Raw genomic sequence first — 27268 nt, forward strand, 5'->3', positions numbered from 1 at the left:
GTATTTGGTACATGTTACTATAATTCTCTACTATTAAAAGACATTTCGGGGCGCCTCGGTGGCGTAGTCGGTTAAGCTTCCAACTCATGGTTTCGACCCAGGTCATGATCTGAGGGTTGTGAGATCGAGGCCCAACTCGGACTCCATGCTCAGTGCAAAGTCTGCTTGAAACTCTTTCTCTCCCTCTCCTCTGCCCCTCCCTGCTTGTGTGCACAGACAGGCATGCTGTCTCTCTCTCTTAAAAAAAAAAGAGAAAAAAGATATTTCAAAATTTATAAATATCAAAGATAGATAGCTGTTTCATTTTTTTAAAGCTAATAAAATGTACAAAACAATATAATTTACAACAGCCAAGAGGTAAAAGCCACTCCAGTGTTAATGTATTGAGAGGAACAGATAAACGAAATGTGGTCTATAGCCATACAACGGAATGTAACTCAGCCTTACAAAGGAAGAGAATTCAGACGCTTGCTACCACATGGATGGACGTGGAAGACAGGATGCTGAGCTATAAATCAATCACAAAAGGACAAACGTTCCACGGTTCTGCTCATACGAGGCCCCTCAAGGAGTCAAATTCATTGAGACAGAAAGCGGAATGGTGCTGGCCAAGGGCTGGGGGCAGGGAAACTGGGGAGTTAGTGTTGCATGGAGACAGAGTTTCAGTTTTACAAGATGAAAGAGTTCTAGGGGTGCATGGATGATGGGGGCGCACGCCCGACGATGTGAAGGGACTTAATGCCACTGAACCACCACTCATTAAGAATGGTCACGATGCAAAAGGAAATACACTGAAAAGACGCTGAAAAAAATGGTCATGTCAACATGATAAAAATTATATCTCCTGAGCAAAATAACTAGTGTTTCAAGAATCTGGATTAACAGCTGATTAAATTAAGAGTCCGGCAGGTAATGTTACCGAGGTCCCGCATGATCCCAGGTCAGAACTATGAAATCTCTGTCCCCTCTTCCCAGAGACAGCTTTGGACAGTCACTCGGTATGATCCTGATGTTCTCACAACAAATTTAATAGGAAGAGGGAATCATTTTGTTTGCTTCTAAACAAACCATTCAGACAGAAATGAAGGAATTACTCATTCTGCAGAATCCATTTACCATCTGTTGCTGAAGGCAAGTGTTCACTGACTGGGAGCCTGAGTTGGAGGACCTCCGAGTCAATGAAACCTTTCCAGGTTTCAGGTCCCACTGATTCTACACTATATATAATTCAGACCAAATGGATTCCTCCCTTGAGAAGAAATACACGAAGGGCCATAGAGAAGATCCAACATCGACAGCAGCTCCCCACCTGGGATGCCCGGGCTGCTAAGGATTATGGGGAAGAGACTAGAAAACTGAATTAATTATGAAGAGGGGCATCTGGGTCACTCAGTCCGTTAAGCGTCTGTCTGCAGCTCAGGTCTTGATCCCAGGGTCCTGGGATAGAGTCCCGCATCGGGCTCCCTGCCCAGCGGGGAGGCTGTTTCTCCCTCTCCCTCTGTCCCTCCATCCCACTCAAGTTCTGTCTCCCTCTTTCAAGTAAATAAATAAAATCTTTTTAAAAATCTGTTTTAATTATCAATTAAAAAGACTTTGCCTAATGGGTAGAAAATATAATCTTTCAAATAAGAGGAGAGTCAAATGCAGAAACACTCAGGAGGTCCTGAAGAGGAGTGAGGGCAGGAAGGATCAGCTGTTATGGGGTCCTGAGGCCCACTTGGCCCTCTCAGTAGAAAGCAGCCAGCATCTCCCCTAACCACCCTGCCCCTCAAGATCCCCTTGGACAAGGCCTGCAGATTAACAACTATCACATTTAAATCACTTAAGCAAATGACTAGGCTGCACTGATAAAGAATTCTTTCGTCATAATTATCACAGATAAGTACATATTTAATATGTTCAGTTTCAGTAATTAAAATATGAAGAGCGAACATTTTCTATCATGGCTCAAAGCACACTGGCAGGTTCTAGAATGAGAAGATGCCACAAACGTTCGCAAGCAAATCCAAGTGAAGCCAGTCCTGCTCAGCAAGAAGAAACATGACAACAACCAATTTCAGACCCGTGGTGGAGCCCATGACATCCCACTCCCCAGAAAGCCCTCCTCAGAGGCTTAGATGACAATGACTTATGGCATCTTGGGACACTCTGGGTTGCCTGGGCAGTTCTGGGGTGCCCACCAGGGCCCCCGGAGGGAGGCCACAGGGGCTGGGCATAAGGGCGGTGGGCCTCTGTCACCTGAGGCCCAGGCCTGTGGCTCTCCTCCACACCCTCTCCCCCACGGTGTGTCCGAGCCTCCGGGCAGCTCCCCTGGGCTTCTCTCTCTAGCAGGCCTCTGGGACATCTCAAAGCACAGCAGCCCGGCTCTAGGAGAGATAGGCAGAGCCTGCCAGGCCTCTTAAGGCTGGGCCTCCAGAGCCCAGTGTCCCCTCTTTGGCCATCCACTGGTCCAGTAAGCCACCAGACTGGCCGGGATGAACACAGCACCTGATGGAGACATGACACGCAGAGCAAACAGAGAGGGGAACCTGCCGGACGTCACTGGAGACACTCTCTCACAGCAGGACACCAGAGTCACCATCTCTGATGCCAGAACTATTCCGTGCAGGTCTGAGAAGTACGCACTGGAACCGGTCGCATGGGGACAGCAATGGTGTGTGACGGCAAAGGCCAGGCCCGGCCCAAGCAGATGTCAATTCCAGCCTCCCCACTTCCAGGTCTATCACATAAGGCAACTCGATTAACCCCTCTTTACCTGGCAGTCTGTCCACAGAGGGGCTAAAACTGCCTCGTGCAGTTTCTAGAAGATGCTCAGAAGAGTACGGGGGACAGTCACTGTTTTTATTCCCCGCTGGAGGAGCCAAGCCAAAGTCCGTCCAAGCTATAGTACAGATGGTCACAGACCCACAGGCCCGCTGCCCATGGCCACACTCTGCGCCAGTCCTCTGGAGGCTGGATGCGTGAGGAAGGGCAAGGGTCTGGGTCCCCAGTTCGCTCTGACTTTTCCTCTCTCACGCTGTTCAATCAGAGACAGACAGCGACAATCTGCAAAGCAGAATGCCTTGGGCAGGGGCAGGCGTGCAATCACAGTGCAAACCCAGGGACCAGGAAGCACGAGCAACTCAAGCCCTGTGCCGAGAGCTTTGTCCCCATCACTCTAATCCCTGCCACCCCAGCGGGAGTTACGAGTGCCCCTAACACAGGTTGGGTTCCACATCGGAATCTGCTGCACCTCTCAAAGGGGAACATCGCCAGCCCCCTGCGGACAGGGCGGATACTTAACAGACACCTAACAGTGCTGGAGGTCAGTCCCCACCCACCTGGCTCTTAATGTCCTTTCCCCAAACTGTTTGGCTCTATTTCCCTTCAGATAGCTCTGACTTCTACTACATATATTCCTTTTCACAGCAGATGGTTTGGGAAACTGTGTGGATTTTTATTATTATTATTATTAAAAGATTTTATTTATTTATTTGACAGAGAGAGACATCACAAGTAGGCAGACAGGCAGGCAGAAAGAGAGGGGGAAGCAGGCTCCCCACCAAGCAGAGAGCCCGATGTGGGGCTCGATCCCAGGACCCTGAGATCATGACCTGAGCCAAAGGCAAAGTCTTTAACCCACTGAGCCACCCAGGTGCCCCAGGAAACTGTGTGGATTTAAATCAAAAGAACAATAACACGATTATTACCCCCATCTTTGGAGGGACGGAACTGAGGCTCAGACAGAGTGAGGGGCTTGCTCCAGTGTACGTGGCCAGTAAAGGGTACAGAGGGGGTTCAAACCCACTTATCAGAAGCCTGCCCTCTTGGCAACCGCCTCACGCCGCCTCTCAAGAAAGAAGAGACATGCAGGATGACGCGTAAGGCTGACGGTCCCTGGGTCAGAGCCGCGGAAGGCCGGCTCCACACAGGGGCCATGGTTCTCTCTTGTAGAAAGCCTTTACCCAGCGATGAAGTCCAGGTCCTTGCTTTGGCTTCGGGCACTGACTTAAATAAACCGCCACGTATGCAACCCTGCATTTGGTGTTTGATACTCTTTTTGTCCAACTGACACCATCCATTGTGCTGTGCAGTCACCTTTAAAAGTCCAGCAGATTCTCATCAAGTGTAAATGCTGCGAAATATTTGTTTCTCACAAGGAACTGCTTCATTTTGTTAGAAAATGAGGGCTACGCAACCCAACATACTTCCTCTGGGCACCGAGATCCAACCGCGTGTGCAGCTGCAGGTCTGGTGTCAGTGGACTTGCTGAAAGGCTCAGGGGCGCAGGAGCCCTATTCGGTCAACTCTTCGGGCTTCAGGCTCCTGCTCCGTATGTGGGACACTAACACCCATCGGGCAGGATTACGTTGGGATGAAACTCAACACAGATGGGCAACACCCACCCGGGATCTGGCCCAACGGAGATGCTTAGGGTCTGTTCTCCTTCATCCTTCAATTCTCTGAGCACTTCTGTTTTCTCCCCCTTTTTCTTCCCCACCCTATGCCACCACCTCCACACCCCTGCAAATTACTGGGCCCTAGATTTTTCTTTTCTTTTTTTTTTTTTTAAAGACTTTATTTATTTATTTGAAAGAGAGGCAGTGAGAGAGAGCATGAGCGAGGAGAAGGTCAGAGGGAGAAGCAGACTCCCCGTAGAGCTGGGAGCCTGATGCGGGACTCGATCCCGGGACTCCGAGATCATGACCTGAGCCGAAAGCAGTCGTCCAACCAACTGAGCCACCCAGGCGTCCCTGGGCCCTAGATTTTTCAACCCTTGTTTTAATGAGTCTGTGTTTACACAATATATATGCTTTTTTTAATGTGCTGCCTCAAAGCTTTCTAGAAGTGGATACGGCTTAAATACACAAGAGCCATCATCTAGAAGTTGAAGGAAATCTCAGAGTTGTCACATAAGGGGCGTAGAATTTGGCAATAAGGTTGGAAGATGCCACCCTCTGAAAATGAAGCCGAAAAGAACCAAGAGAATGAATGGCATTAGCCATCTGGGCTGATCTTTCCAGGAAACAGCTCACTCTAGCTGATGATTTAGAAGTGTAGCTGATGAGAAGAGAGTGCGTCTCAAATCTCGGAGAGGAATCGAAAACAAAAACCTCATCAGGATGACTTGGGCAAAAAAATCCAAGGAACGTAGCGTAAACCATAATCTAATTAAGTACCAATATGTCTCAGGAAATAGTTCTGCCAGCTGAATACTAAAGAATGTTGAAAAGAAAGTCAGATGTATCAGTCAGGGCCCAATTAGGATGCAGACGCCACACCAGCTTTTTGAACAGAGGGGCTCTAATAGAAATCGTTCACTGGGTGTAAAGTTGTTAACCAGGCCACTAAGGCATCAGGGAGGTAGCAACCGGGGAAGACGATGGAGAGAACAAAAGGGAGACATGGAAGGACTGACCCTTATAAACTCAGAGACGGGGTCCTGATGCCCAGAGCTCTGAGTTTGGGACGCTACGATGGGCGGGGGCCATGAGGCAGTTTCCCCAGCACTGGGAGAACTGGATTCAGAAGCCACAGGTGAAGCCAACAGGTGTCCCTGGGGGCCGTTCATAGGAAGAGGAAGCCTAGGGGAAGGACCAAGACCCTTCTCTGCTGCCCATCTTGCTGGTCCCTTGACTGAAGCTCCCCTGCCCCTCCCCCACCGCCCAGGGCCCGCTGGGGAGCTGCTGGCAAGAGCAGAAAGGGGCTGACATGCCGAGTCCAAGCTTGGACATCACAGAGCGGAGTCTGGAAGGACTGGGGGCTGAGACAATGGTTTAATAAATTGCACACTGGGTTTTTGTGAAAAATGAGTCTCCACTGCTACCCTGGGGAGACGGTATTGATTCTATACACAGAAATATCCCCAGAATGCTGAAGGCCAATGCATCAAGCATCATAGGCAGAGGGAAATCAGGCTACAGAAAACATCGCTGCTCACCCAGGATTGCTGTGGTTTCCCGAGCACATGAGCCCCCAGGAGCCTTCTTACAACGCCTGCTTCTCGTCATCAGCTAATGAGCTGTCAATCTGATTTACCAGCATTTTACAACTCTGATTCATGGAAACCCCAATCTTTGATTGATAACCTCCAAGGTGAACTAATATAACTGAGTTTCCAAACCTGGGAAACCCAGAGACCCTGAACCAGTGGCAATTCCTCTCACAAAGCTCTGTCCAAGCCAGCTGAAGGGCTGCTCTGATTGACTGATTGATTTACAAAAGATTTTATTTATTTATTTATTTGACACAGAGAGAGAGAGAGAGAGAGGGGGAACACAAGCAGGGGGAGTGGGAGAGAGAGAAGCAGGCTTCCCGCTGAGCAGGGAGCCTGATGCAGGGCTGGATCCCAGGACCCTGGGATCATGACTTGAGCCGAAGGTAGATGCTCAACGACTGAGCCACCCAGATGCCCCAGGGCTGCTCTTATTTTAACTGTGTGTTTACTACACGTGATTTACACACTGGAAGATTTATCAGGTATTCTTTAGAAAATAATTGTGGGGGTCTCAACTGTTTCTACAAATACGTTAACACACAGAGAGAGAGAGAGAGAGAGAGAGAGAGAGAACTGGGCAGAATAAAGAAAATAAATACAAAACTTCAACCTCTCAGTGAATAAAAACCTATTCATGGCATTCCTAAATTCTGGCCAGTTTATCCCACTACAGAGAAATCAGCCAAAGCCCACGGATTTCAGGAACCTCAGATGCACGGGTACCTCTAGCTGTTCCCTCCCGACTCTGCTTCTCAGCGTGCACAAGGTGACCCATCCCAAGAGGGGACAACAGGGAGACAAGGACAGACATGCTCCTGGCAGGTCCTCTACCTTCCATTCAAATGAGCATGTGCGAGGCTGTGTAGAGAGCTGAGTGGCACCCACCAATTCCAGGTCAGACTGGGACAGACAGCTTTGTTTATTTCCTCCCAGCAGATAAGTGGCTCACAGGCAGGCTGATGACAAATGTCAGTGTCCTCTAATCATGAATAAGTTCTCATGAATCAGTTGGTACATGATCCAGAATAGGTTGTCTGGGATGGTTTTTTTCCAGAGATTTACAAACACACGGTCACTGACACTCAACATTATGGGGTCAAACCTCCCTCCTCAAAAAACAAAAAAACAAACAAAAAAACCCCCAACAACAACGACAACAAAACCACCAAACCCCAGATGAAAAAAATACAGAAGAATAAAATCCATGATTGCTGAACTGTAAAGAGCCCACTCCCTCAACTCATTCAGTCCAGAGCCTCTAAGAAAAGTTGTATTTTCTTTAAGCTCTACACTGTCATTTTGGTATCTTTTGCTCATTATTTTCCAATGTAAATAGCAAGCTTCTTGGAGATTCCAGAATAACTACTCATGACTAAGAGCCTCATTCGGTAATCCAGTGGGCAATCCCTTATATATTCGTCAATACTCAGCTCTGAATATAAAACCAAGCACCCCAACGGAAGACCCAACTCAAATTCAAAGTCCACAAAATGGACCAAACATACAGGCAAGGGCTCTGTGACATTTCGCGGTGATGGCCAAAAGATGGAACCTCTCCGTAATGCCTTCCTGAACTACTGTTCCCAAACCTGACTGCATGAGAATCAGGAGTAGGGAGCTTTTTCTAAAACACGCGTCAGCGCTGTGGCCCAACATTCCAGTTTAATTGGTCTGGGGTAGGTCCTGGGCATCCGTACTTTTACATCTCCCCAGGCATTCCACCTGCATGCCCAGATTGAGAAACACTGGACCACGGTTTGGGGGTGGGGCGCGGAGGAGAGAGGTAAGCTGCAAAGAAAACCAATGAAGACGGGGGAGAGAAGAAAGATGGTCATAGCCGGGATCCCAGGCTACCGCAGTCCTTGAAATTTCATTTCAGTGCAGCAAGTCGAGTGCTCACCTTGGGCAAATTCCTTCAAGTCTGCATATCCTGCCTTTGCGAAATTCACTAATTAGTACTGGACATCAGATGAGGGATCTCTTGAGATAAGGACACTACGCATGCCCTAACAGGCCACATCCCTGTCTCTCCGGGAACACCGTGTACGGGTTCAGAAGACACGGTGCCAGAGGCTTGCCTGGGGCCCACCATGTGGAAGAAGGGGACAGACAGAGCGAGCTCCGAACCAGGATCTTCATTTCCACCTTCCCTGGCAAAATCCGCTTCTCCCTGTGATGGAAGAAAAGCATGCTGACCTACACAGAGTAACTCTGCATTTCTAACGGAATGACATACACACCTTCTCAGCCAGGAAGAAGCAAAGACGTGGGAGCGTGTGGCTGTACGTGTGTGTACAAGCACGGGCACCAGGACACGTGCCTGCAGCTGCAGACAGGACATGAACGTCAGCTGAGTTCAAGACAACACGCACATGCACACGCGCACACACGCACGCACACACACAGACACACGATAGTGAGCACCTTCTACCTATGTGCCAGGCCACATAAAGTGCTGCACAGACAACATCTCATTTAATCCTTGTAACAAAAAAAGGTCCTGTTACTTCCATCGTACAGAGGAGGTGAAAGAGACTTAAGGAAGGCAGGCACCTGTCTAGGGACAGACAGCAGTAGGAAGGGCTGAGACTGGACCCAGCCAAGGACTCCAAAGCCCAAAGCTGCCCCTGCCACCTCCTATACACGCTCTCAGGGTTCCCCAAAAGCACAAGCAGCACGGGCGACGCACAGCTGGGGGGAAGATGCTGACCCTAAAACCATGTTATTAATCCTAGTTATTACTGCTCCAAGACATCCAACGTAGGAGACTCCGTCAGTAACTGAATCCTCGTTTCTGCAGAAGTTACGTCCTATGCTGGAGGTGGAACCAAGGAGGGACGAGGAGCAAAAAGGGAACTCAATGCCCTCGCACACAGAGAGCACATTCTACAGCAGTTTTCCTCCCCGGCCAGGAAGATCACCCCTCAAAATATAGGAGACAGAATGCTCCAACCTACAAAGAGGGAGTGAGTTGTGCTGCACGGAAATTCTCCCTCCAGGCCACCCTGCTCTCCCTCCTCCCTTGACTCAGGTGGTCCTCCAGCCACCTGTGCCCCATACACCCACTAGTGGTTCAAGGCTGAACTAACCCCTTCTCAGCTAATCACCACGATCCATTCTAAATTCTTGCTCCAATGACTGCAGATGCCATCCCCTCGGGTCTCGTTACTCTGTACCTCTGAACTCTCCACATAATGGAGGGCAGACTTTCCTCAGTTCCTAAGAGGGCCAAATGTTGGGGTAAAATCCTATTGTTGGGTCTCGACATCCCACAGAGGCGCACAGGGCTTGCCTCTGCCACTCCACATGCTTCCTGTGGCACCTGCGCTCCTCCCAGAACTTGGGAGTTGGTTTCGAACACTCGACAAGTCGCTGCAGGCAGCTGGGGCACTGAGTGAGGTACGCACGGCTCATGAGCCCACCCCAAGTCCTCCGACAGTACTGTCTAGAGGTGCCCCCACATTTCATAACAGGGGTCTACCTCCATCCTATCCGTCTGGAGTCCTACATCTCCCAGCCTCTAGGGAAGAAGGCGGTGGTGTTACCAACACAGTTTTTTCTTTATCGGTGGTCATCGAAGGCACAGAGCATTAACGCAGGCAGTCAGAGGGAGCTCCCGAAACTCAGCCCGGTCCTGAACCAGTGCACACCGGCTGCTTAATCCGAGTTTCTGGGTGGGTCTCCACAGCCTGACTGCCCAGACACTACTTTAGCCTAGGTGACTGCCTCCAGTCACTGTCTGAACGCAGGGCAGTTTCATGATGATGAACGGGTGGAGGGAGAGCTCATAATGAAAAACTATTTGCTACATACAACTGGAAGGAACTAAGAGGGTTTAAAAACAATTGATAATTTCTATTGCTCATTACCTCTCTCTCCTCGACTTCAGCAGCCCGGCAGTGTCTCCCCGCACTCCTTCCACAAGTGAAGCGGCTCCCACCGCTGATTTAATAGCACACAGATACAGCCGGGGCCTGTTCGGCCGCAACAGCAATGCAGTCTTTCTGGAAGAAAAAAACGCTCTAGGATGCCCTGCACTGGGGGAAAAGCCAGACTGACACCCAGAAACGAAAGGGGCTCCCTCCCTTGACCACATCTGCCGGGCCACGGCTGTAACAGACCAGAGACAGTGCATGAACGGGCAAGTGACTCAGAACTCAAGGCCAGGTCACCCAGCAGGGAAAAAGCCCAGGGAAGGGCGATGGCAGGACCAGCATGTGTCACAATAGTTTGGCCTAGTTTACCAAACAGCAGACCTGAGCCGCTGCCTCCCTTGCCCACTACGCTTCCATTCAGCTGTCTTCTTTTTGGCTGTTAGTTGCCCAACCACACCAAATTTACTCTGGCCCCAGGACATTTGCAGTTGATTCCTCTCCACGCCTGGACAGTCTTCTACTACATCCTCATGGCTGGATCTTTCTTCTCCAAATGTAAGCCCCCCACTCCACTAGTCCTTTCTGCTTGATTATGTGAGCGCCCCTTGGAGTTCCATGTATGGCTATCCTGTACTGGCTGGGTGGCCTTCAACCTGCACCCTTCCTGGAATGCAGATTCCCAGGCCCATGAGGGCCTCGTTCCCCAAAGTCTCCCTCAGGTTCGATACACTATGCCTGCTATTGCACCTCTGCAAGAGGGAGGAGGGCAGGAAGGGGAGCAGCTAAGCACATGCCAGTCCTCAAGACACTCAACAGCCTGTGGGATGCAGGCAATAAGAAATCATACGGCACTGCTCAGCAGGTTGGGGGAGGTCCCAGGTGTCAACAGTGGCACTTGGTGAGGGACCCTGGGACAGTGGAAGGCTGTGCCTCCCTCTCTGCTGGACCAGCAGGATTATGGGAATGTAGACCTCCTCCCCTGTGAGCACAAAGCCCAGTGTCAGGGGGCGGTGAGAAGAGCTGGGGCCAACCCCCCATCTCAAGTCCCTTTCCTCCTTTGTCCCAGGCACCACTTCCCTCCCCTCACAGGGGGAACAGAGGACCAAGCAGGAGGGCCCCCTCTGGGGGTGGAGGGAGGCTAAGAGATGCCCCGGGGGGGGGGGGGGGGGGGGAATCTTCAAGGCCGCACAGGCACACAGGTACAGCTGGTCCCAGGCAGTGCAGAGACACTGAGCACAAACACAGTGTCCCCCTTGTTACTACCCAGAGGAAATGAAATGCTGAGTGCTGTCCATCTCCTAAACTCTCTGGGCACCACTTAACAGTCCAGACAGCCTTTTTAAAAGGAAAGAGCAATGCCTTAGAATGGGGATTCTCTATCTCGAGACATCTCAATGTGCTGCAAGTATTGGAGGGCTGCAGACAACCTTTAAAGGTCATCTCTTAGCCTGGCTCCCTGCCTCCATCGCCCCAGATGCCTAATTAGCACTTAAATGGGGATGTTCTGTGCACAGGGCTTCCTGACTGTCAGGCAGGGAGAGGGCTGGTTTCTAGGCTTTTCCACTATTTCTCTGTGCGCAGACCTTCAAAGCCAGACTCTCCTTCTCACAATGCAACACTCCCTTCTTGGAACAAATAAATACAGCCAACCGTAGAGAAGGCTCCTCAGCCAGACTCTCCCCGAGCTCCGCACGGAGGGGGAGGCACGAGGAGAGCTGGGGAGGCATGAGGAGAGCCCACCTCTAGGGACATGGGGCACTGGCAGATCTCCAAGGGTGGGCCAGCTCCAGGTGCCTTGGGAGGAGAGGCCCAGCCTGAACATCTGCGGACCGGGAAGGCAGGACTTGAAGGCAGACACCCATGAAATTGCCCTCCCACCAGCTCACTCCCTCAGGCCATTAATCCATTAGGTCCACTCAGCTAGCCTGCCCCTGGGAACCCCGCTGCACTCTGACCAATTCTGGTATCTTAAACTGTAACTCCGATGCGACACTTCTGGTCTTGCTCAGCACCAAGCCTCCCCTTAAAGACAGGGACCTCCCTATGCTCAGCGACTCCATGTGGTCCAAGAAAGGGAGGGAGGCCATGCAGGAAGGGAAAGCTCCCACCACCAGGGTCTTCCTTCCCTGATTTCATGCCCAATCCCTACTGCAGTGAGTCATACCAGGAGGTCACCACCCACTAGGGTGTATTCCTCCAAGCAAGCCCCCTTGTCCAGCAGGGAAGCCTAGAGTCGACCCCCAGAAGCCTCTGCTGGAGGCCCACATGCCAGGAAAAACAGAAGGAGGCCCTCGCACGACCGGTCAGCACCAGCACCCCCCGCAGCTCACCGACTTCCAACAACCCATTCCACAGATGAGAAAACAGAGGCCTGAGTACCAGTGGTGTCAGAACCCTGGCTCTTTGAGTGGTCATCACCAAACATCTGGGGCTCTGCACGGACCATTCTTGTTGAAATCATCATGCAGTGTATCTATTAATCTGCAGTCTCGCTGTAAGTCGTCTTAATTAGAGGCATCAGAGAAAACCACATGAACACCGTGCTAATTGACAGAACTAGTCCTCGGCCCTCATGGGGGTGGGGAGCTTTGTTGCCTTGCCACAATTATTAATTTGTCTTCCACTTGTCACTCACCTACAGTTTCAAAAGCAAGCCAGAAACTGAACTAATGAAAGTAAAAGAACGTTTACTAATTAAAACCTTGTGGAAAAGTTTTCAAATAACACGCCGCATTTGGATAATAACAGCGCAAAGTATTGAAAAAAACCAATTGCCAATTAGAGTTAAAAAAATTAATTATACAGTCACATAGTTAAAACCCACATCCTGGTGTAATTTGCAAAGACGAGAGATTAAGGGGTAAAATTAGGAAATCAGTTCTCGGTAACCGGGCACGGGAGAAGGTTCTGGCCTGCTGCTTCCTGCCTCGGGTCCGAAGACCCCTGCCGCCTGAGGCTCAGTTTCCTCACTGGAGAGGAGAAGGGCTGCAGGAATCCCGTATGTCCTTACCCTCCCTCCAAGGCGAAGGTTCCAGGCAGGGTCCACGGAGGTGAAGGGACTGTCTGGGAACACAGGCTCATCTGCTTCAACAGGGGAGAGGGAGGCCAGCTCCAGGGGCACAGGCGCCCCAGGGCTGGTGAGCGCTGGCCACAGAGGACAGCCCTGCCCAGCTCGGGGAGCCAGCACCCGTCCCTCTGATAGCCGGAGACTTTACAGCAGCACTAGGGGTTGGGGCACTTAAGACCTGAACACCAGCCCTGTTCTGACTACTTGGTCTTCACTGAACAACCCGATGACATACATGAATGAGGAAACTGAGGAACAGGACAACCTGCCTGTGTGTCCACAGCTAACTGGAGAAGCCAGACTTCAAACCTGGGCCCGCGGCCCCCCAGCTACATACCCCAGCAGCCACCCTACCCCACCCAGTGCCCCACGCCCCACCAAAGGCTTCCTTGCACGATCTCTCTGGGCTCTGCAAGACTGTCTCCCAACACTGCAACGTGGATTTCCTGAGCTACTCCCCTGAGACTCAGTCTCCCTCTGGACACCAGCGCTCAGGGAGCCAAGCAGGCTGTGCTCCCAGTGCTCATAAGTCTCCCCATGTCGCACACACACGGAGACTGGGTCATCAAGACCCCACTCTGCAGGCAGCTCAGACTCTGGGCACCCCCAGCCCTCCACAGAGGCCTCCTGGCCACCGCTGAATCCTAAAATAAGATCTTACAGTACCAAGGAGAACTTTGCTTGAAGACATCTATGAGGCAGGTGGAAAGGACACCAGCATGTTCCGATGCCTGGTGTGAAAAACTAGATAGATTAGATCATCAGAAATCCCACTCTGGGGCCAGTGCAGTGTAGACAGAGAATGAAACTAGGCAGCCCTCATGCAGGGATGTTCCCTGGGAGCCCATCAGCGCAGCCTGGACGACCACAGCTAGGCTCCTTCTGTGCCGCCCTCGGGCTCTAAAAACCCAGAACGTTCCCCATCCTGGCTCATGGGCAGCTCGAAGTGAAAAAGGTCACTGAGATGATCCCCAGGCCTGCACCTACTGTCTGTAACTCGTTCCCGGGTCCAGGGCTGCAGCTCCAAAACCAGGATGGCCGTGGTGGACCTTCTCCAAAGGTGCATTTTAGGTAGCCAGGGGACCATGACAATCCTAGCCCCAACACTGTTCCTGCATGACCTGGTGGGGGCAAGTTCATAACCTGGGGGCCCGCTGGAAACTGCATGCCTCAGGGCGGGAAGAAAACTAGCTCCAGAAATGAAAGATAAAGGAGCAATGTCTCTGAAGTGTTCAGGCATCAGCGACAAGGCTGATGTAAATTTGAAGTACCAGGAATGACACCTTCCAGAAAACATGAATTATCATACATTTGTCACAAATCGCTCATTTACAAAGCCAAGGTCAAACACGAAGTGTTGGCAATAATATTCTGCTGGGGAAACAAAGAAAGAAAAAAAGGAATAATATACAGTTATTTAAAGGTCTCCCAACCCAGCTTCCCAAATCATCCGCAGCTCCTAATGGATTGTTTATGACAATAAGCGAACTGGCCGGGACAAATGGACAAGCCGGCAGGAGGATTAAACACGGAGACGTGTCTCCTGCCCACTCCCACCTGTCAAACGAGAAGGATGTGGTCGGTGTAACAGACTCTGCACACCAGACTCTGGGGGGCAATAGGTTCTCTGGGCTGGTGAGGTGTAGGCAAACTCCCCAAACACCCTAAAGTGACACTCTACCACCAAAACGATCACCAAAATTAGCCATCTCCTAAGAGTTTAGATAATTTTTTAAAAACATTTTATTTGAGAGAGAGAGCGCGCACACATGCACACACACACGCGCGCGAGCATCACGGATGGCCGGGGGCGGGCAGAGGCACAAGCAGACGCCTCACTGAGCAGGGAGCCCAATGCGGGGCTCCATCCCAGGCCCCTGGGACCATGACCTGAGCCAAAGGCAGATGCTTCACCGACTGAGCCCCCCAGGCGCCCCGAGATCATCTGTACAGATGAAGTGGAATCACGTGCTGACACAGGTGACAATTCCAGGATCTTGGTCAACCTCTGAAGCATCCTTTGGAAAGAGTCACCACCAGACATTCTTCAATTACAGAGGACACGCGAGGCTGACGCGGATCTTTGCTGACCGTGCTCCTATGATCTATGAGAGACGCATGCGCACTCTCCATCCACAGTTCCTGGCTCATGACTCCCCAAACCCTTGAATTTCCTGAGTGCCAACAGGAGCATCTCTTCTCATAATATTTGGTCTGTTGTCCTCTGTTTCTGAAAACTCTTTAAAGCCAGAAAGGTGAAATGGGTATCTCCTTATTCCTAACACGCCCCCTTCCACCACTGGGTTTATGCGAACGAGCGGACTTCTGGAAAGCACCACGGGAACCAACCATGTGATGAGGGGACTGGCACTTTCAGTCCCACCCCCTGATTTCTGGGGACCAGTGGGGAGCCAAAGACTGAATAAACTACCAGTGGCCAATGATTTGATCAATCATGCCTCTGTAATAAGAACCCCAGAGGAGGGGCTCAGAGAGCTTCTAGGTTGGAGAACCAGAAGGTTTCCACATGCCACCGTGCCGGGCCCCAAACTCCATGAGGACAGAAGCTTCTCTGTTTGGGACTTTGCCCTGTGCCTGTCTTCGTACGGCTGTTCGTTCAGACCCTTTGATATTCTCTGTAATCAGCCAGTCAGCTAGTCAGTAAATGGGTTTCTGGAAATCTGTGAGCTGCTCTAGCAAACTAACTGAACCCAAGAAAAGGGTGGTGGGGACCTCCGATGTCTAGCCCGTTAGTCAGAAGCACAGGGAACAATCTGGGCTTGCGCCTGGCATCAGAAGCAGAGAACAATCTTGTAGGTCGGAGCCTTTGACCTGTGGCACCTGACGCCGTCTCCAGGTAGACCATGTCCGAACTGGACCGGACTAGAAGACACTTGGCTGTGCGGCAGCATCGCCGGGAGAACGGAAACTGGGAGCAGAAACCTTGCACCGACTTTATCACTCAGCCTTCAAGCTGCTTTTTCAAAACTATTAGTTTTCACCCGGTTTGCTAGTTTTAGCTAAAACATCTACAAACAACTTTTTTTAAAAAGTTAATGAAATTTTTTTTTTAAGATTTTATTTATTTATTTGACAGACAGAGATCACAAGTAGGCAGAGAGGCAGGCGGGGGAGGGGAGGGGGGGAAGGATCCCCACTGAGCAGAAACTTTTAAAAGGACACAAAAATAAAATAGTAGGAGGAACCCCATGTATCCGTCAGTCATATTCAATAACACATCTGCCCTCTCTTATGCTTCCATAATTTTCCTTCCAGGCATGGTATCATTGCGTCCATAAATACTTTAGATTAGGTCTACAAAAGATAAGGATTTTCAAAAAACAACCCAAGACCATTACTGCCACTAATAAAAATCAATGATGATACTTTTCATTTCATCTACTCTCCAGTCCCTATTCAACTTATCCCTAATTTTCTTTCTTTTTTTTTCTCTTTTCTTTTTAAGTCTTTCTCTAGTTGGTTTGGTCAGTGATGCTGAGCTCTGTGAAGGAGAACCGAGCACCCTGCTCACTTCTGCAGATCCTAGCACTCGACGGACAGAGAATGTCCCACTGAGTTTCTGAATGGGTTTGCTCCACACCGTTCATCTCTCAAAAATAAGAAGAAAAGAAAAGAAATAAAAAGAAGAAAACATCTATTTACACGGAATCTGGGAATTAGGAGTGAAGAGTTGGCCACATTCCAACGCGGGCTACCTTTATTAGGGGACAGGAGGCCCGGGGCCACATTCTCCTGTAGGTGAGGAACCTCACACATGAGAAAAAGAAGACCATACCCAGCGATTCTAATTTGCACTATTTTCCACAGTTTGACGTGAAACTGGGACGCATCTCACAATGAAGGACACCGTGCGATGCTGAGGGTGGGGCAAGGGCCATGATGCACCTGTCATGACCAGCATGTGCCCAAACACACAACACACTAGCAGCAAAGCCCACATGATGAGCATCAGTGGCCTGGAAGAAAAACCCAGAAACAACACGGAAGCACTCATAATCCTTAGAAACCAAATCAAGGGGGGGTAGAACCGGATGGTGAATTGGGGAATTAGGGAAAATTCCCAAATGAGTCAAAAATTGGCTAACTCTACATAATTAACAAGCTCCATTAAGAACCCAGAACCATGAGCTTTTAGCAGTTTCATTGATTTTTTTTTTTTTTTTTAAATGCTGTCACCAAAGGTCTTGGTGGCATGGATGACTTTGAGGAAAACAGGCACAAATATCTCTGAGTCAAAAACTAGACACGGGAAAAGTTTTAGAAACACCTTACCCAATATATTTCATGTGCATTTTCCTTTTTATCTATGCACAAGAGTGATATATGGAAAAATCAATGTCTAATTAAGTCTAAAAGAGCTCTTTAAATAAGTAGACAAATAAAAATGTTAACTGATGAAGAAACCATTGTGTCGCAGTTCAATGAACAGCGTTCCTTTTCCTTGCCTAGTGGTACATAAAATAATGGTTTTATGAATAATGGCATCTTAGATTTGATAAAAAGATGTATATTCTACATGAAGGGGAAAGTCATAAATGAGCGGCAAAAAAAACAAGTAGGTGGGCTGACTGGCACAAGGGAGCAGGGAAGGGCCCAGAGTGGGCAGAGGGCGCAGTGAAAAGAGAGGAAAAGTGGGTAAGCCTCGTGAAGGTCACAGAGCAAAAGCTCAAAATCTAGGTCAACGCGAGAGCCCCTGAGGCGGAAAGCGCCAAGACAATGAGACTGAAGGCGTCCCAGCTGGGCCAAGCTGCCCGTCATCCAGGACAGCCCTGGACATCCCCCTGGACAAGAGTCACCGCCACTTGCCTCCGCCTGATAACAGAGCGCTTCGATTATGGGCATCTCCCAAATGCAGACCTCTAATTTACATCAGCTGCTCACGCTCTCCCGGGTGACTCAGCTAGGATGGACCCTTCCACTGAAGTGTGTCATCTTTCTGAGCAGCAGCCCTCCACCAAGAAAGAGTCCACTGCCCACACTGGCCTCTGAAGAAGCAGAGACAGAGAAACCACAATTGCCCCTCAGTCTGTAGGTCTTTAAAATGACCTTTCCTTTGCCGCCATGCAAGTGTTCCAGTCGCTCTATCGAGTCACACACGGGCGGCATCGAACGGAACCCTGCAGAGAACCTTAAGAGCCCCTCATACATGCCAACATTGTCTCTGCAAAGCAGCCGGATGCTCCCACCTGGGAACCAGGAGGGCCTGCAATTTCCCACCATCCCACCTCCTTCCGATGTGCGTGGCCAGTGAAGTCACACGTCCATTCTAGTTCCCAAGATGTGGGGCTTCAACGTCACCCACGTTGCCGACAACAACCTCTCCCAGGTCCGGGTGTCGGGCAGGCTTCTGACGTCTGGGTTCCTCCAGGCTGGTTGTCCTGCAGGAATCAACAAGCCCCAACCCCCACAGCAACTCAGGGAGATCACATCACAGCGGAAATCCTGCGCCCCGAGCAGGTGCACGGGGATCCACGAGGGTTTCTCATTGAATGATGACATGCGTGGAAAGCACTCCGCCGGTGTGCAGTGTCAGTTAACGGCATACTCGACAACGGACAGTGGACGCTCACCCAGTCCATCTCAGCATTTCACGGAGTGAGCTTGGACAGCAAGCACCGAGACTGCTCGGCAAGCACATTCTACCGAGTCAACGAGCAAATTAACCTGCGGGCACCTCCAGCCGTCGCAGGTCCGGGGTGGGGGCTGGGGACGCGGGAGTACGCATACCACTGTCACTAGGAGGAGTACACACATCACCCACGACACCCTTGGGACAAGAAGACCCCAGACTGCCCCATCACAGAGGAAATTCCACCTGTGACAAACCAAAAGCTACAACCTTCGGGAAAGAAAACCAGCTCGTTTATGTGGCAAAAGCCACCAAAAGGACCTACAACCAAAAGACAGGACACACCTAAAACCAGGGACTGCCTGGGAAGTGGGAGCCCCAGGGATTCACCTGCTTCCAGTGTTGGCTCAGACCTGTTCAAACCTTACTTCCCCATCGAGCCAGGGGACCACCACGGTAACACGACGACCCCCACCCGACTCCTAAGCCCCCCACACTGCTGTGTTTCCCAAGGCGCTTATTAGCACCTGTTTCCACACTGTGTCATTTACTTACCCGTCATGTTTTAGTCTAGTTAACTCCCCCCAGGAATGAAAGTTCCATGAGCAAAGGGGTTCTGTTATATTTGCTGCCATATTCCCAAGTACCCCAATAGTGCCTGTCACACAGCAGGGGTTGAAGAAATAGTCATTGAAAGAATGAATGAAAGGGACCAGAGCCTGTTGTCATTTCTGCTCCTGCCAGAGGGGCAGCCGAGGATGAGGATGTCGTCTTCTGGACAGGCAGACATGGGGCAGGGGGGAGGGTAAGAACACACAAAACCTCTCAGGGCACAAAAGGTGAAAAGGAAGAAAAGAGCAAGATGGACCAAGGCTACCATCAGAGCATTCCTGAGCGCGCTCCAAAATGCCTTCCAGGAATGTTCTGACTCGGTGTGGCAGGATGAGGGCTCTGCCAAAATGCATGGAAGGGAGCAGGGGAAGCCCGGCCCCGAGAGCATGCTGTGACCTCGGAGAGCGCTTCCAGCAGACGAGTCTGGGTCTGCCGTCTGCCAGCTCTGCAACCTTGGGAAAGTGACTTACCCTCTCTGTGCATCAGGCTTCATCAGCAAAATGAGAGGAAACAAAGGGCTATTACGAGGAGTCGCTCAGTTCATATGGATATGGCAGCTTTAGGACCGGGCCTGGCACACAGCGGGTGAGAACAGCACAAACATTTATTAAATTATTAAAACCCTTGCCCTGGGGGGGTGCACCCCAGACCTCACAGAGAGGCTGTCCTGTTCTACAAGGGTCGGACCGCAAAGGTTGCAGGGAGAAGAAAAGAAATCAAAGTTAACAGAGACACAGCAGTGGCTCTAAATGAGGGGCGGGGGGACTCTGACCTCCTGGCGACACTTGGCAGTTGTCCCCTATGGGGTAGAAAAGCGTCTAAACACCACCACGCACAGGGCAACCCCCAAAACCAAGATGATCCGGCTCCAAATGTCAACCAGGTCAAGACTGAGCAACCCCCATCCAGGCTGACAACGCTCCAGAAGGCCCCTTGACCCTGACAAACCATGTGGCCAGTTCTGGGCTCTGGAAATCTAGCAACTCTGTCCTAGCCACACTGACCCTGCCTCCTCTGGAAGTCAGTGGGCAAGAAACCGCCAGCTCGGTAGGACCAGGTGGCCGGCACTTGGGGCCTGGGAGACCAGGGAGGGCAGAGGCACAGGCCACAGTCTGCCAAGGCAGATAGTCCCACAAGAGCTCAGTGAGCCCCAGGGACCTGCCCGCTCCCCGGCCCCAGAGAGCCGCCCCTCAGCTGCCGCTGCAAGAGAGCCTGGGAAAGCTGTTTCCTTGTAGGCCCAGGAGGGAGATTAATTGTGACCATTTCTGGTTTCTTCAAAGCCAGTCCCAGTGAATCACTGCCTTCCACATTCTGGCACACTAAGAAACCTAATGTGTGTAAAATGCCATGTTTCCTAGGCCCAGAATACCGGACATGATGGAATGTCTCACCCCAGGCAGCAAGGGGCAAGAGTGAGGCCAGGAACAGAGATCTACCCGCCCAGGGCAGGGGGCCAAGGGTGAGGAGGACAGGCTCCCCCACGGAAGGACTTGTTTGCTGCTTGAGTCCGGCTTTTTATTTCCCAGAAATGGGCACGTGGTCAGCAAGGAGAAAGGTGGAGGAGGCTCTCTTAAGTGGACAGGTAAACCAGACCACCTGGAGTCAGTCCTTCAGGTCAAGTACATGGCCAAGGCTCGCAAATCCTTCTGCCAGCTAAGAGACAAGGTCAAGTTCTACGAGGGCATGAGTGTCCACTGGGGTGCCCCCTCCAACACTTTCAATCTAGTTCTCGAAGGATTGTTTCTCACCAGGGCCAGCCTATCCTGAAACCCACTCTGGAGAGTCTGCTCGCGGGAGTGCCAGACAGGAGATCCGCCTTCAAAAACTTCACCAATAAGGCAGGTTGGAGGCAAGGCTCCAAGACAACAGGAGGGGAACAAGGGTCCCCAGTAGCAAGGAGAATCGAACACTCCCTCAAAGGAAAGGTGACCTTTCAGGTCAGAGAAGTGAGCCCAGGCCAACGCTTCCTTGGGTCCAAGTGGCACACTTACAGGAGTGCTACTCAACACCCCAGCTCCAAAACGGCCCTGCGGTGGCAGGTTTCAATTCTTTCGTTGCTGATCATGGAGGAGGGAGCCCAAGGGAGGCGACTTGGACAGCCAGGGGCTGGGAGCCCCTTGGGGTCTTGAGATGGGTACTTAATTAACAACCAGCACGGAAGCATCCCCGTTTTAATCTGTGCGGCATCCCTGTATGGGTGTGTTTCCATGTGGACATCCACACGGCTTGTATGTCTCAGTGAACCTTCCAGAACAGGATTCACAAGGAGAAAAGCAGAACAAAAAGGGGGAGTGGATTTGACCAGGTCTGGCTATTTTCTCATCCCACAAATTCTGCTGGGCCAGCTAGGAGACCTCACAGATTTTTGCCTCCCGGAATACCCTGTGTCTTTCCCAGGATCCCAGCCACAACCTCAAAGTCAACACCTGCATGTGCTTGGGTCTCTGCCACCGGCAGCCTCACCCTCACCACCACCACCACCTCATCCTCCTTCCACCAAGCCCACTGCCTCAGATTTGCTAGAAGGTAGGCAGCCCAGCACTGCCTGCTTCGAAATTGACTTCTTCCTAAACTTACTTCCTGCCCTCCAGAGATCTGGAAAATGTGAAGGGCAAAACAAGATATTATATGAATCTATAGCCATAAACCTATTGACCAACTCTCGATGACCTCCTCCCCTGTTCCGAAGAGGAATCCCACCACGCATGAGGAGGTACGGTGCAGAGACAGACAGAGGGCCTGAAGCCCACGCACACCCTTTACCAGTTGGGTCCCCCCAACCCTACCTCAAGGTCTTTCAGCCCGAGCAAGCTGACCCTCCCCTGTACGGGGTCCAGCAGCTTCTTCTGCATGCTTGCTGGGAGGTGAAGGGATGCACTTATTACGCCGGCACTGTTTATCAGTCACAATCTGTCCCCTTATGTTTGGGCACCCGGAGGCAGCCACAACATAACTCGGGAACAGGGAAACTTGGTTTTCCTTACAGAGAAGTCTCCATCACAGTGCCATTGGTCAGGTTCTCCAGCTATAGTGCTTTCCCCACCATGAACGCCCTCCCTACCTCGGCCTCAGGCTCTCATCTCCAATGGAACTTCCTTAAACTCCAGACTGATTGTAGGGAGCGAGGTCCACCCACAGACTCCCAGCTCTACTGCACCCATCCAAGCATGTGGCGGCTTCACGTCCCATCTCGTAGCAGTCACAGGAGAGCAGTCACAGACACCTTCCCTCCTGCCCGGAGAGGCAAGGCTACAGGGGCAGGGGAGGGGAGACCAGATCCGAGGAGGGGGGGCATGGAGCAGTCTGGCTTCCTTGCCACAAGAAACCTCCACCTCAGGCCACGTTCACAGAGACACCCCCGCTGCTTACCCAACCACAGAGAAAGGTGTGGCCTCCACCCAAGCTTTCCTGCTGGCTGCCCATAGGTGGGACACTGCAGCGGGGTTCCGGAGAGCTGGCATGTCTGGAGCCCTCCCCCCAAAGGCAGCCCTTAATGTCATTCAAGGTTCTTCAGTCCGAGCCCAGATACACCGAACAAATCAATGCCAGAGGAATGGATGAAGGATAAAAGACAAAATAAAAACGTCAACGATTTTCTGGAGAGCAAGAAGACACTGCAGATTCCTGGTTCGATATATTTTCAAGGAGTATTTCTGCCTTCTACTTTTTCCTTATCCCCCCAACCCTCTAAACCATTTATTCGGTGTCTACTGCTCCCCAACACCTACTGCTGGCTTTTAGGTCGCCGCCACAAGGTGAAAATGATGATCCCCACCGTAAAGAGGAGAAACAGAGGGTCAGAGAGGTTCGGTAAATTAGTAAAGGTCACTAAGCAGAAGGGGTAGAGAGCTAAGGTCACTCAGTACCAGTAAGTGGATTCGTGCTTCTTCCTGTGAGCGTCCACCACCAGCTCAAAACACACTGCTGTTCCCCATGATGGACCAAATTAAAGATCAACAAGTCAGCCTGGTGTGCGAAGCCCTCTCTCTACAGCCTAGTCCCCAACACCTTCTCCAGTTTCAAACCCTACTGTCCCCCTATATGTGTCCCATGCCCCAGCCAAGTGGGGGCTCTCATCATTCCCTCTTCCCCCCAAATGCCTCCTGCAAGATCACCCCCAAAGTCCTCCACCTTCGCACCCCCAGAGCAAGGGCAGCCCTGTGCTCACTCATCAGGGAAGGGAGGTGGAAAGCAAACGGGCCGCCCAGCCCTTGGTCCTGTCCTTTAGCTACGGCTTTCCCTCACTTCCCGAGGGAGGGAGCGGCACAGAAAAGGGGGGATGCTCGGACTGGACACACTCTCTTTCAGGAGCAGTGGTGCTTCACATACGAGGAAATCCTCCCCTTTCCAGCCTTAACAGCCACACTTTATCCAGAGGCAGGTTCACTGCAACAGAAATCCCTGCTTTTCTACGGCTCCATCCGCCGCCAACTTGCCAAGGCCTGGGGGAGACTTAACATGATTAAAATTTTAGAGCATTTAAGATGCTTAAAGGAAAGGCATCCTTGGAGTGCAAAGCATCAATGGGGGGGGGGGCAAACTATGGGAGGAGTGGAGAGATCTACACAAATGCAAATGCACTGATTTTTGACAATATTATGCAGAAACTGATTGACCTCACACCCCAGACTCAGCCTTGCGCCCCAGATAGTGCGGCAATGGCCCTTGCTCCTGTCTTCCTTTATTAGATCTGCAACCTGAGGTGGGGTGGCTTTCTGGGTTTTGCCAAGTGAAGAATAACCATCCCGAGAAGAGTTATTTAACCGGCAGGGCACACAGTGACAAGGCCGGGAGGGGGTGCTGAAGCAGCAGAAACACCAGACCCGCGCCCGTCAGACAATCCCCCAAAGCCTAATCCTGAAGCCTGGTACCCCGTGAAAAACGCCAGGGCAGAGAGAAATTGGCTCAATGTGGAAGGAGAGTCTTGACTTACTATAGCGTAGCGTCGAGCAAGAGAAGAAACATCCATTCCACTTGCATCTTAAAAAACTATCGCTAGTATTTAAATTCTGCCTTAACTTGCATACCACGTGATCTTTTTTCATGTCCATCCTTTGCAAGCTAAAAAAAACAAGACAAAACAAAACAAAAAAAAACTACATATTTCCTTTTATCATAAGGATGAACTAAATTTGAAGACTCTTGAATCTTGAAATCCATGAAAACAATTCAGGGGTAAGGAAGACTACGCAGTTTTATACTCTGGATTCGGAAATTCAAATTCAGGCCCTTCAGAACAGTCTCACGGTTTCAAGTTGTATACCAGGGTCCACAACACTAAGTTAATGAGTCTTTTACTGCGATTTCAAAAGCTATTGCATTTACACACCTCTTTCTCAACTGACAAATCACTAACCATTCTAAGGGCTAGGATTAAATTTTATGGTTCGTTGACAGAAAGAATAGAATCCCAAATCACCACTCCATGGATAATTGTTCATTGCCCACGCATTTTTTTTTTTCCTACCTGATCTCTGTACCTTCCCATTGCCACTAGGTCACAAGGAGTTCTTGGATTTTTTTTTTTTTTTAAATTAAGGGTACCACTTCAGGGGTTAACACAGAGGACCCCACAAAACCCAGCAGCTGAAGCCCACCAGGGAGAAATCAGTCTCTCTGGATGCTGAGGCCACACTGTTGCTATGTCTAATCACATGTACTCATGAAAGTGCCAAACCAAGGAAAGAGAAATACCAGTGTGGCTTATTTGTTTGTTTTTCTTTTGCATGAAAGGCAGAAGGCTTTGCCAGGTCCTACCAGCACACCAGGCCATGTGGACCTGTCAAGGCCCATTTTTCTGCAAAGCAAAGTTTTGAGAATAATTCCGGTTTAACTTGACCGTAGTTTTCAAAGGGCTGCACTGCTCCTACTGGATGCCCTGATCGTTACCCTTCAAGAACAAACAAGAGACTTCAGGTACACAGACAGCAGTTCCCTGCATTAAAAAAGGAAAGAAAAAAATGGGCTAAGAGCACACTGCTGGCTCAGAACTAAGCTAGGCCAATTCAGCACATGATAAGACTTTTCATTTCTGCCCCCTCCAGATAAAGCAAACCCAAGACTCAAACAAGATACCTACCTCCATCTAATACCTTCAGGTGAGAATGAATGAATGAATGAGAGAAAGAAACAAACAAGCCAAGGGGGGGAAACCCCTGAAGAAGCCTTGACTTCCCGGGTCTGACTCTCAGGCTAAGAAGTCTGTTCATACAGTCAATCCCGTCTGCCCTGTTCCAGAATACCATTCCCTGGTCCCAGCCCAACCCGTGGTCCATCTCCATTAACTCAGAATTTCCTGGGTTTGCCGAGCCACTAAACGTCACAGTAATGAGGGTTACAGGATTTCGGAAAAGATAACTCGGCTTTCAAAGCCGATTCCCCACCAAACACCACAACCCCGCGGGCAGCCTGCGCACAGCCAAAGCCGTCGGCTCCCAGTGGGCGCCCGGCCGCAGAACCCGGCCACTGGGGCTTCTCTGGCCGCTCGATTTCCTCCCGGGCGGTCCAGGTGGCTTGCACGGTTCCCACGGCCTAACCACTCGGCCCTTGGGAGCCTGCTGCAAGCACAGCCATGGAACAGGGACCATCCCCGCGTAACCGGGCAGCGGAGCAGGGGAAGGCACGCGCAGGGGGCCACCACCGGGCCCCCAGCCGCAACCCCAGGGCCGAGAAGGGAAGATGCTGGAGACGTTGCGGGGGGGGGGGGGGGTCGGGGATATCCGCGACCCGCCTCACTCCCCGCGAAGAGGCGCGCTGGCCCTCCGCTTACACCCGCCCTGGGAGTCCGTTCAATCCCGCACGGGGCTGGCTGCACACCCCCCCACCGCGCCCCCAGAGGTAGCGTACGGAGAGAAAGGGGCAGAGTCCCCGAGCTGCCCCAGACCACCCCTCCCCGCGGGGTGACGAGGGGGAAAAGGGTGAGGGCTGCGGCGGCTTGTATCAAAGGGCTGAGAAGAAACTTGGACTCCTCTCTCCGGTACCTGACACTTTGCAAAGGCAGCCGCCTCTCCCCGCTCTCCTCCCCACCCCCTTTTGTGTGTCCCAACACCCCCACGGCTAAACTTCCCACCGCAGGGGACGGGGCTCCCGGCGGCCGGACAGGACTCAACTTCAATTACGTGCAGCAGACAGAGGGGGACGTGTACAGAGGGGGACGTCTGCGGAGGGGGCCGGGGGGCGACGAGAAAGGCGTCAGGGGTCCCCAGCCCCTGCCGGGCTGCGCCGGGTCGCCCTCTCCCGAGCCGGGCGAGCGCAGAGGGGCCGGGGGCACCCCTGGCCCTGGGGAATCGGTTGGGAGGCCCGGGGAGGGGAGCGGGGGCCGAGCCTAGGTCCGGGCAGAGGCGAGCAGGAGGGGCAGGAGCGCCCCTCGGCGCCCGGCCGGCCACATCGGAGCAGGGGGTCTGCAGCCGGGCAGGGGGCGCGTCGGCGCGGGAGGGGCCGGCGGGGAAAGAGGAGTCGGGGCGGGGGAGGGGGGCCGGGCCCGGGCAGGACGCCCCACTCACCTTCCTGCCGGCGCCGCCGCCCGCGCCCGCGGCCAGCGCGGAGCCGCCCCCCGAGTACATGTAGTAGGCGATGCCCAGCACCCACAGGAAGGCGAAGCAGAGCAGCATCCGCGAGCGCCGCCGCATTCTCCCCTCTCGGCCGCCGGCCGCGGCCGCCGCTGCTCGCGAGTGCTGCCTGGGGCCGGCGCGGGCGGGGAGCGGGCCGGGGGAGGAGCGGAGGAAGGGGAAGGGCGCGGCGGCGGCTCCTCCTCCGGCGCGGGCTGCTGCTCGGCGGCGGCGAAGGCGGCGCGCGCTCGGCGCCCGAGCTCCGCCCCGGGCCGGGAGCGCGGCGCGGCGCCCGAGCAGGAAGCGGCGGCCTCGGAGGCGGCGGGCGGGTCAGGGAGCAAAGGGCGACCAATCGGCGGCGGCTGCGGGGGCCGGGGCGCGGGCCGGAGGAGGGGATTACCGCGTCTCCATGGCTGCGGCACGCGGGGGTTCCGCCGGGAGGGCCTCCGCGGGCCCGGCCGCCGCCCCGCCCCCTCTGCGTCCTCCCCGCCGCTGCCCCTGAGTGACAGGTGGCTGCCCGGCACGGGGCGGAGCGCGCGCACACGTGCGCACACACACGTGCACACGCACCCGGGGCCCTGGCGGTCACGGCTGCCGCGC

The 27268-nt window shown here is 52.3% G+C and overlaps 1 protein-coding gene across 1 annotated transcript in view; it reads right to left on the bottom strand.

The window, feature by feature from the left end:
* The window catches only part of GALNT2 (polypeptide N-acetylgalactosaminyltransferase 2), a 180376-nt gene extending 153538 nt beyond the window's left edge, over positions 1–26838 (bottom strand). The window contains exon 1 of the mRNA XM_032841093.1: positions 26624–26838. Coding sequence (XP_032696984.1) covers positions 26624–26749 — 126 coding nt within the window. The 5' untranslated portion in view covers positions 26750–26838. The remainder of the gene's footprint in view (positions 1–26623) is intronic.
* Between the last annotated feature and the right edge of the window lie 430 nt (positions 26839–27268).

This window comes from Lontra canadensis, unplaced genomic scaffold, assembly GCF_010015895.1.
Source record: "Lontra canadensis isolate GAN:19392208 unplaced genomic scaffold, GSC_riverotter_1.0 scaffold120, whole genome shotgun sequence".
In the NCBI taxonomy this organism is placed as follows: Eukaryota; Metazoa; Chordata; class Mammalia; order Carnivora; family Mustelidae; genus Lontra; species Lontra canadensis.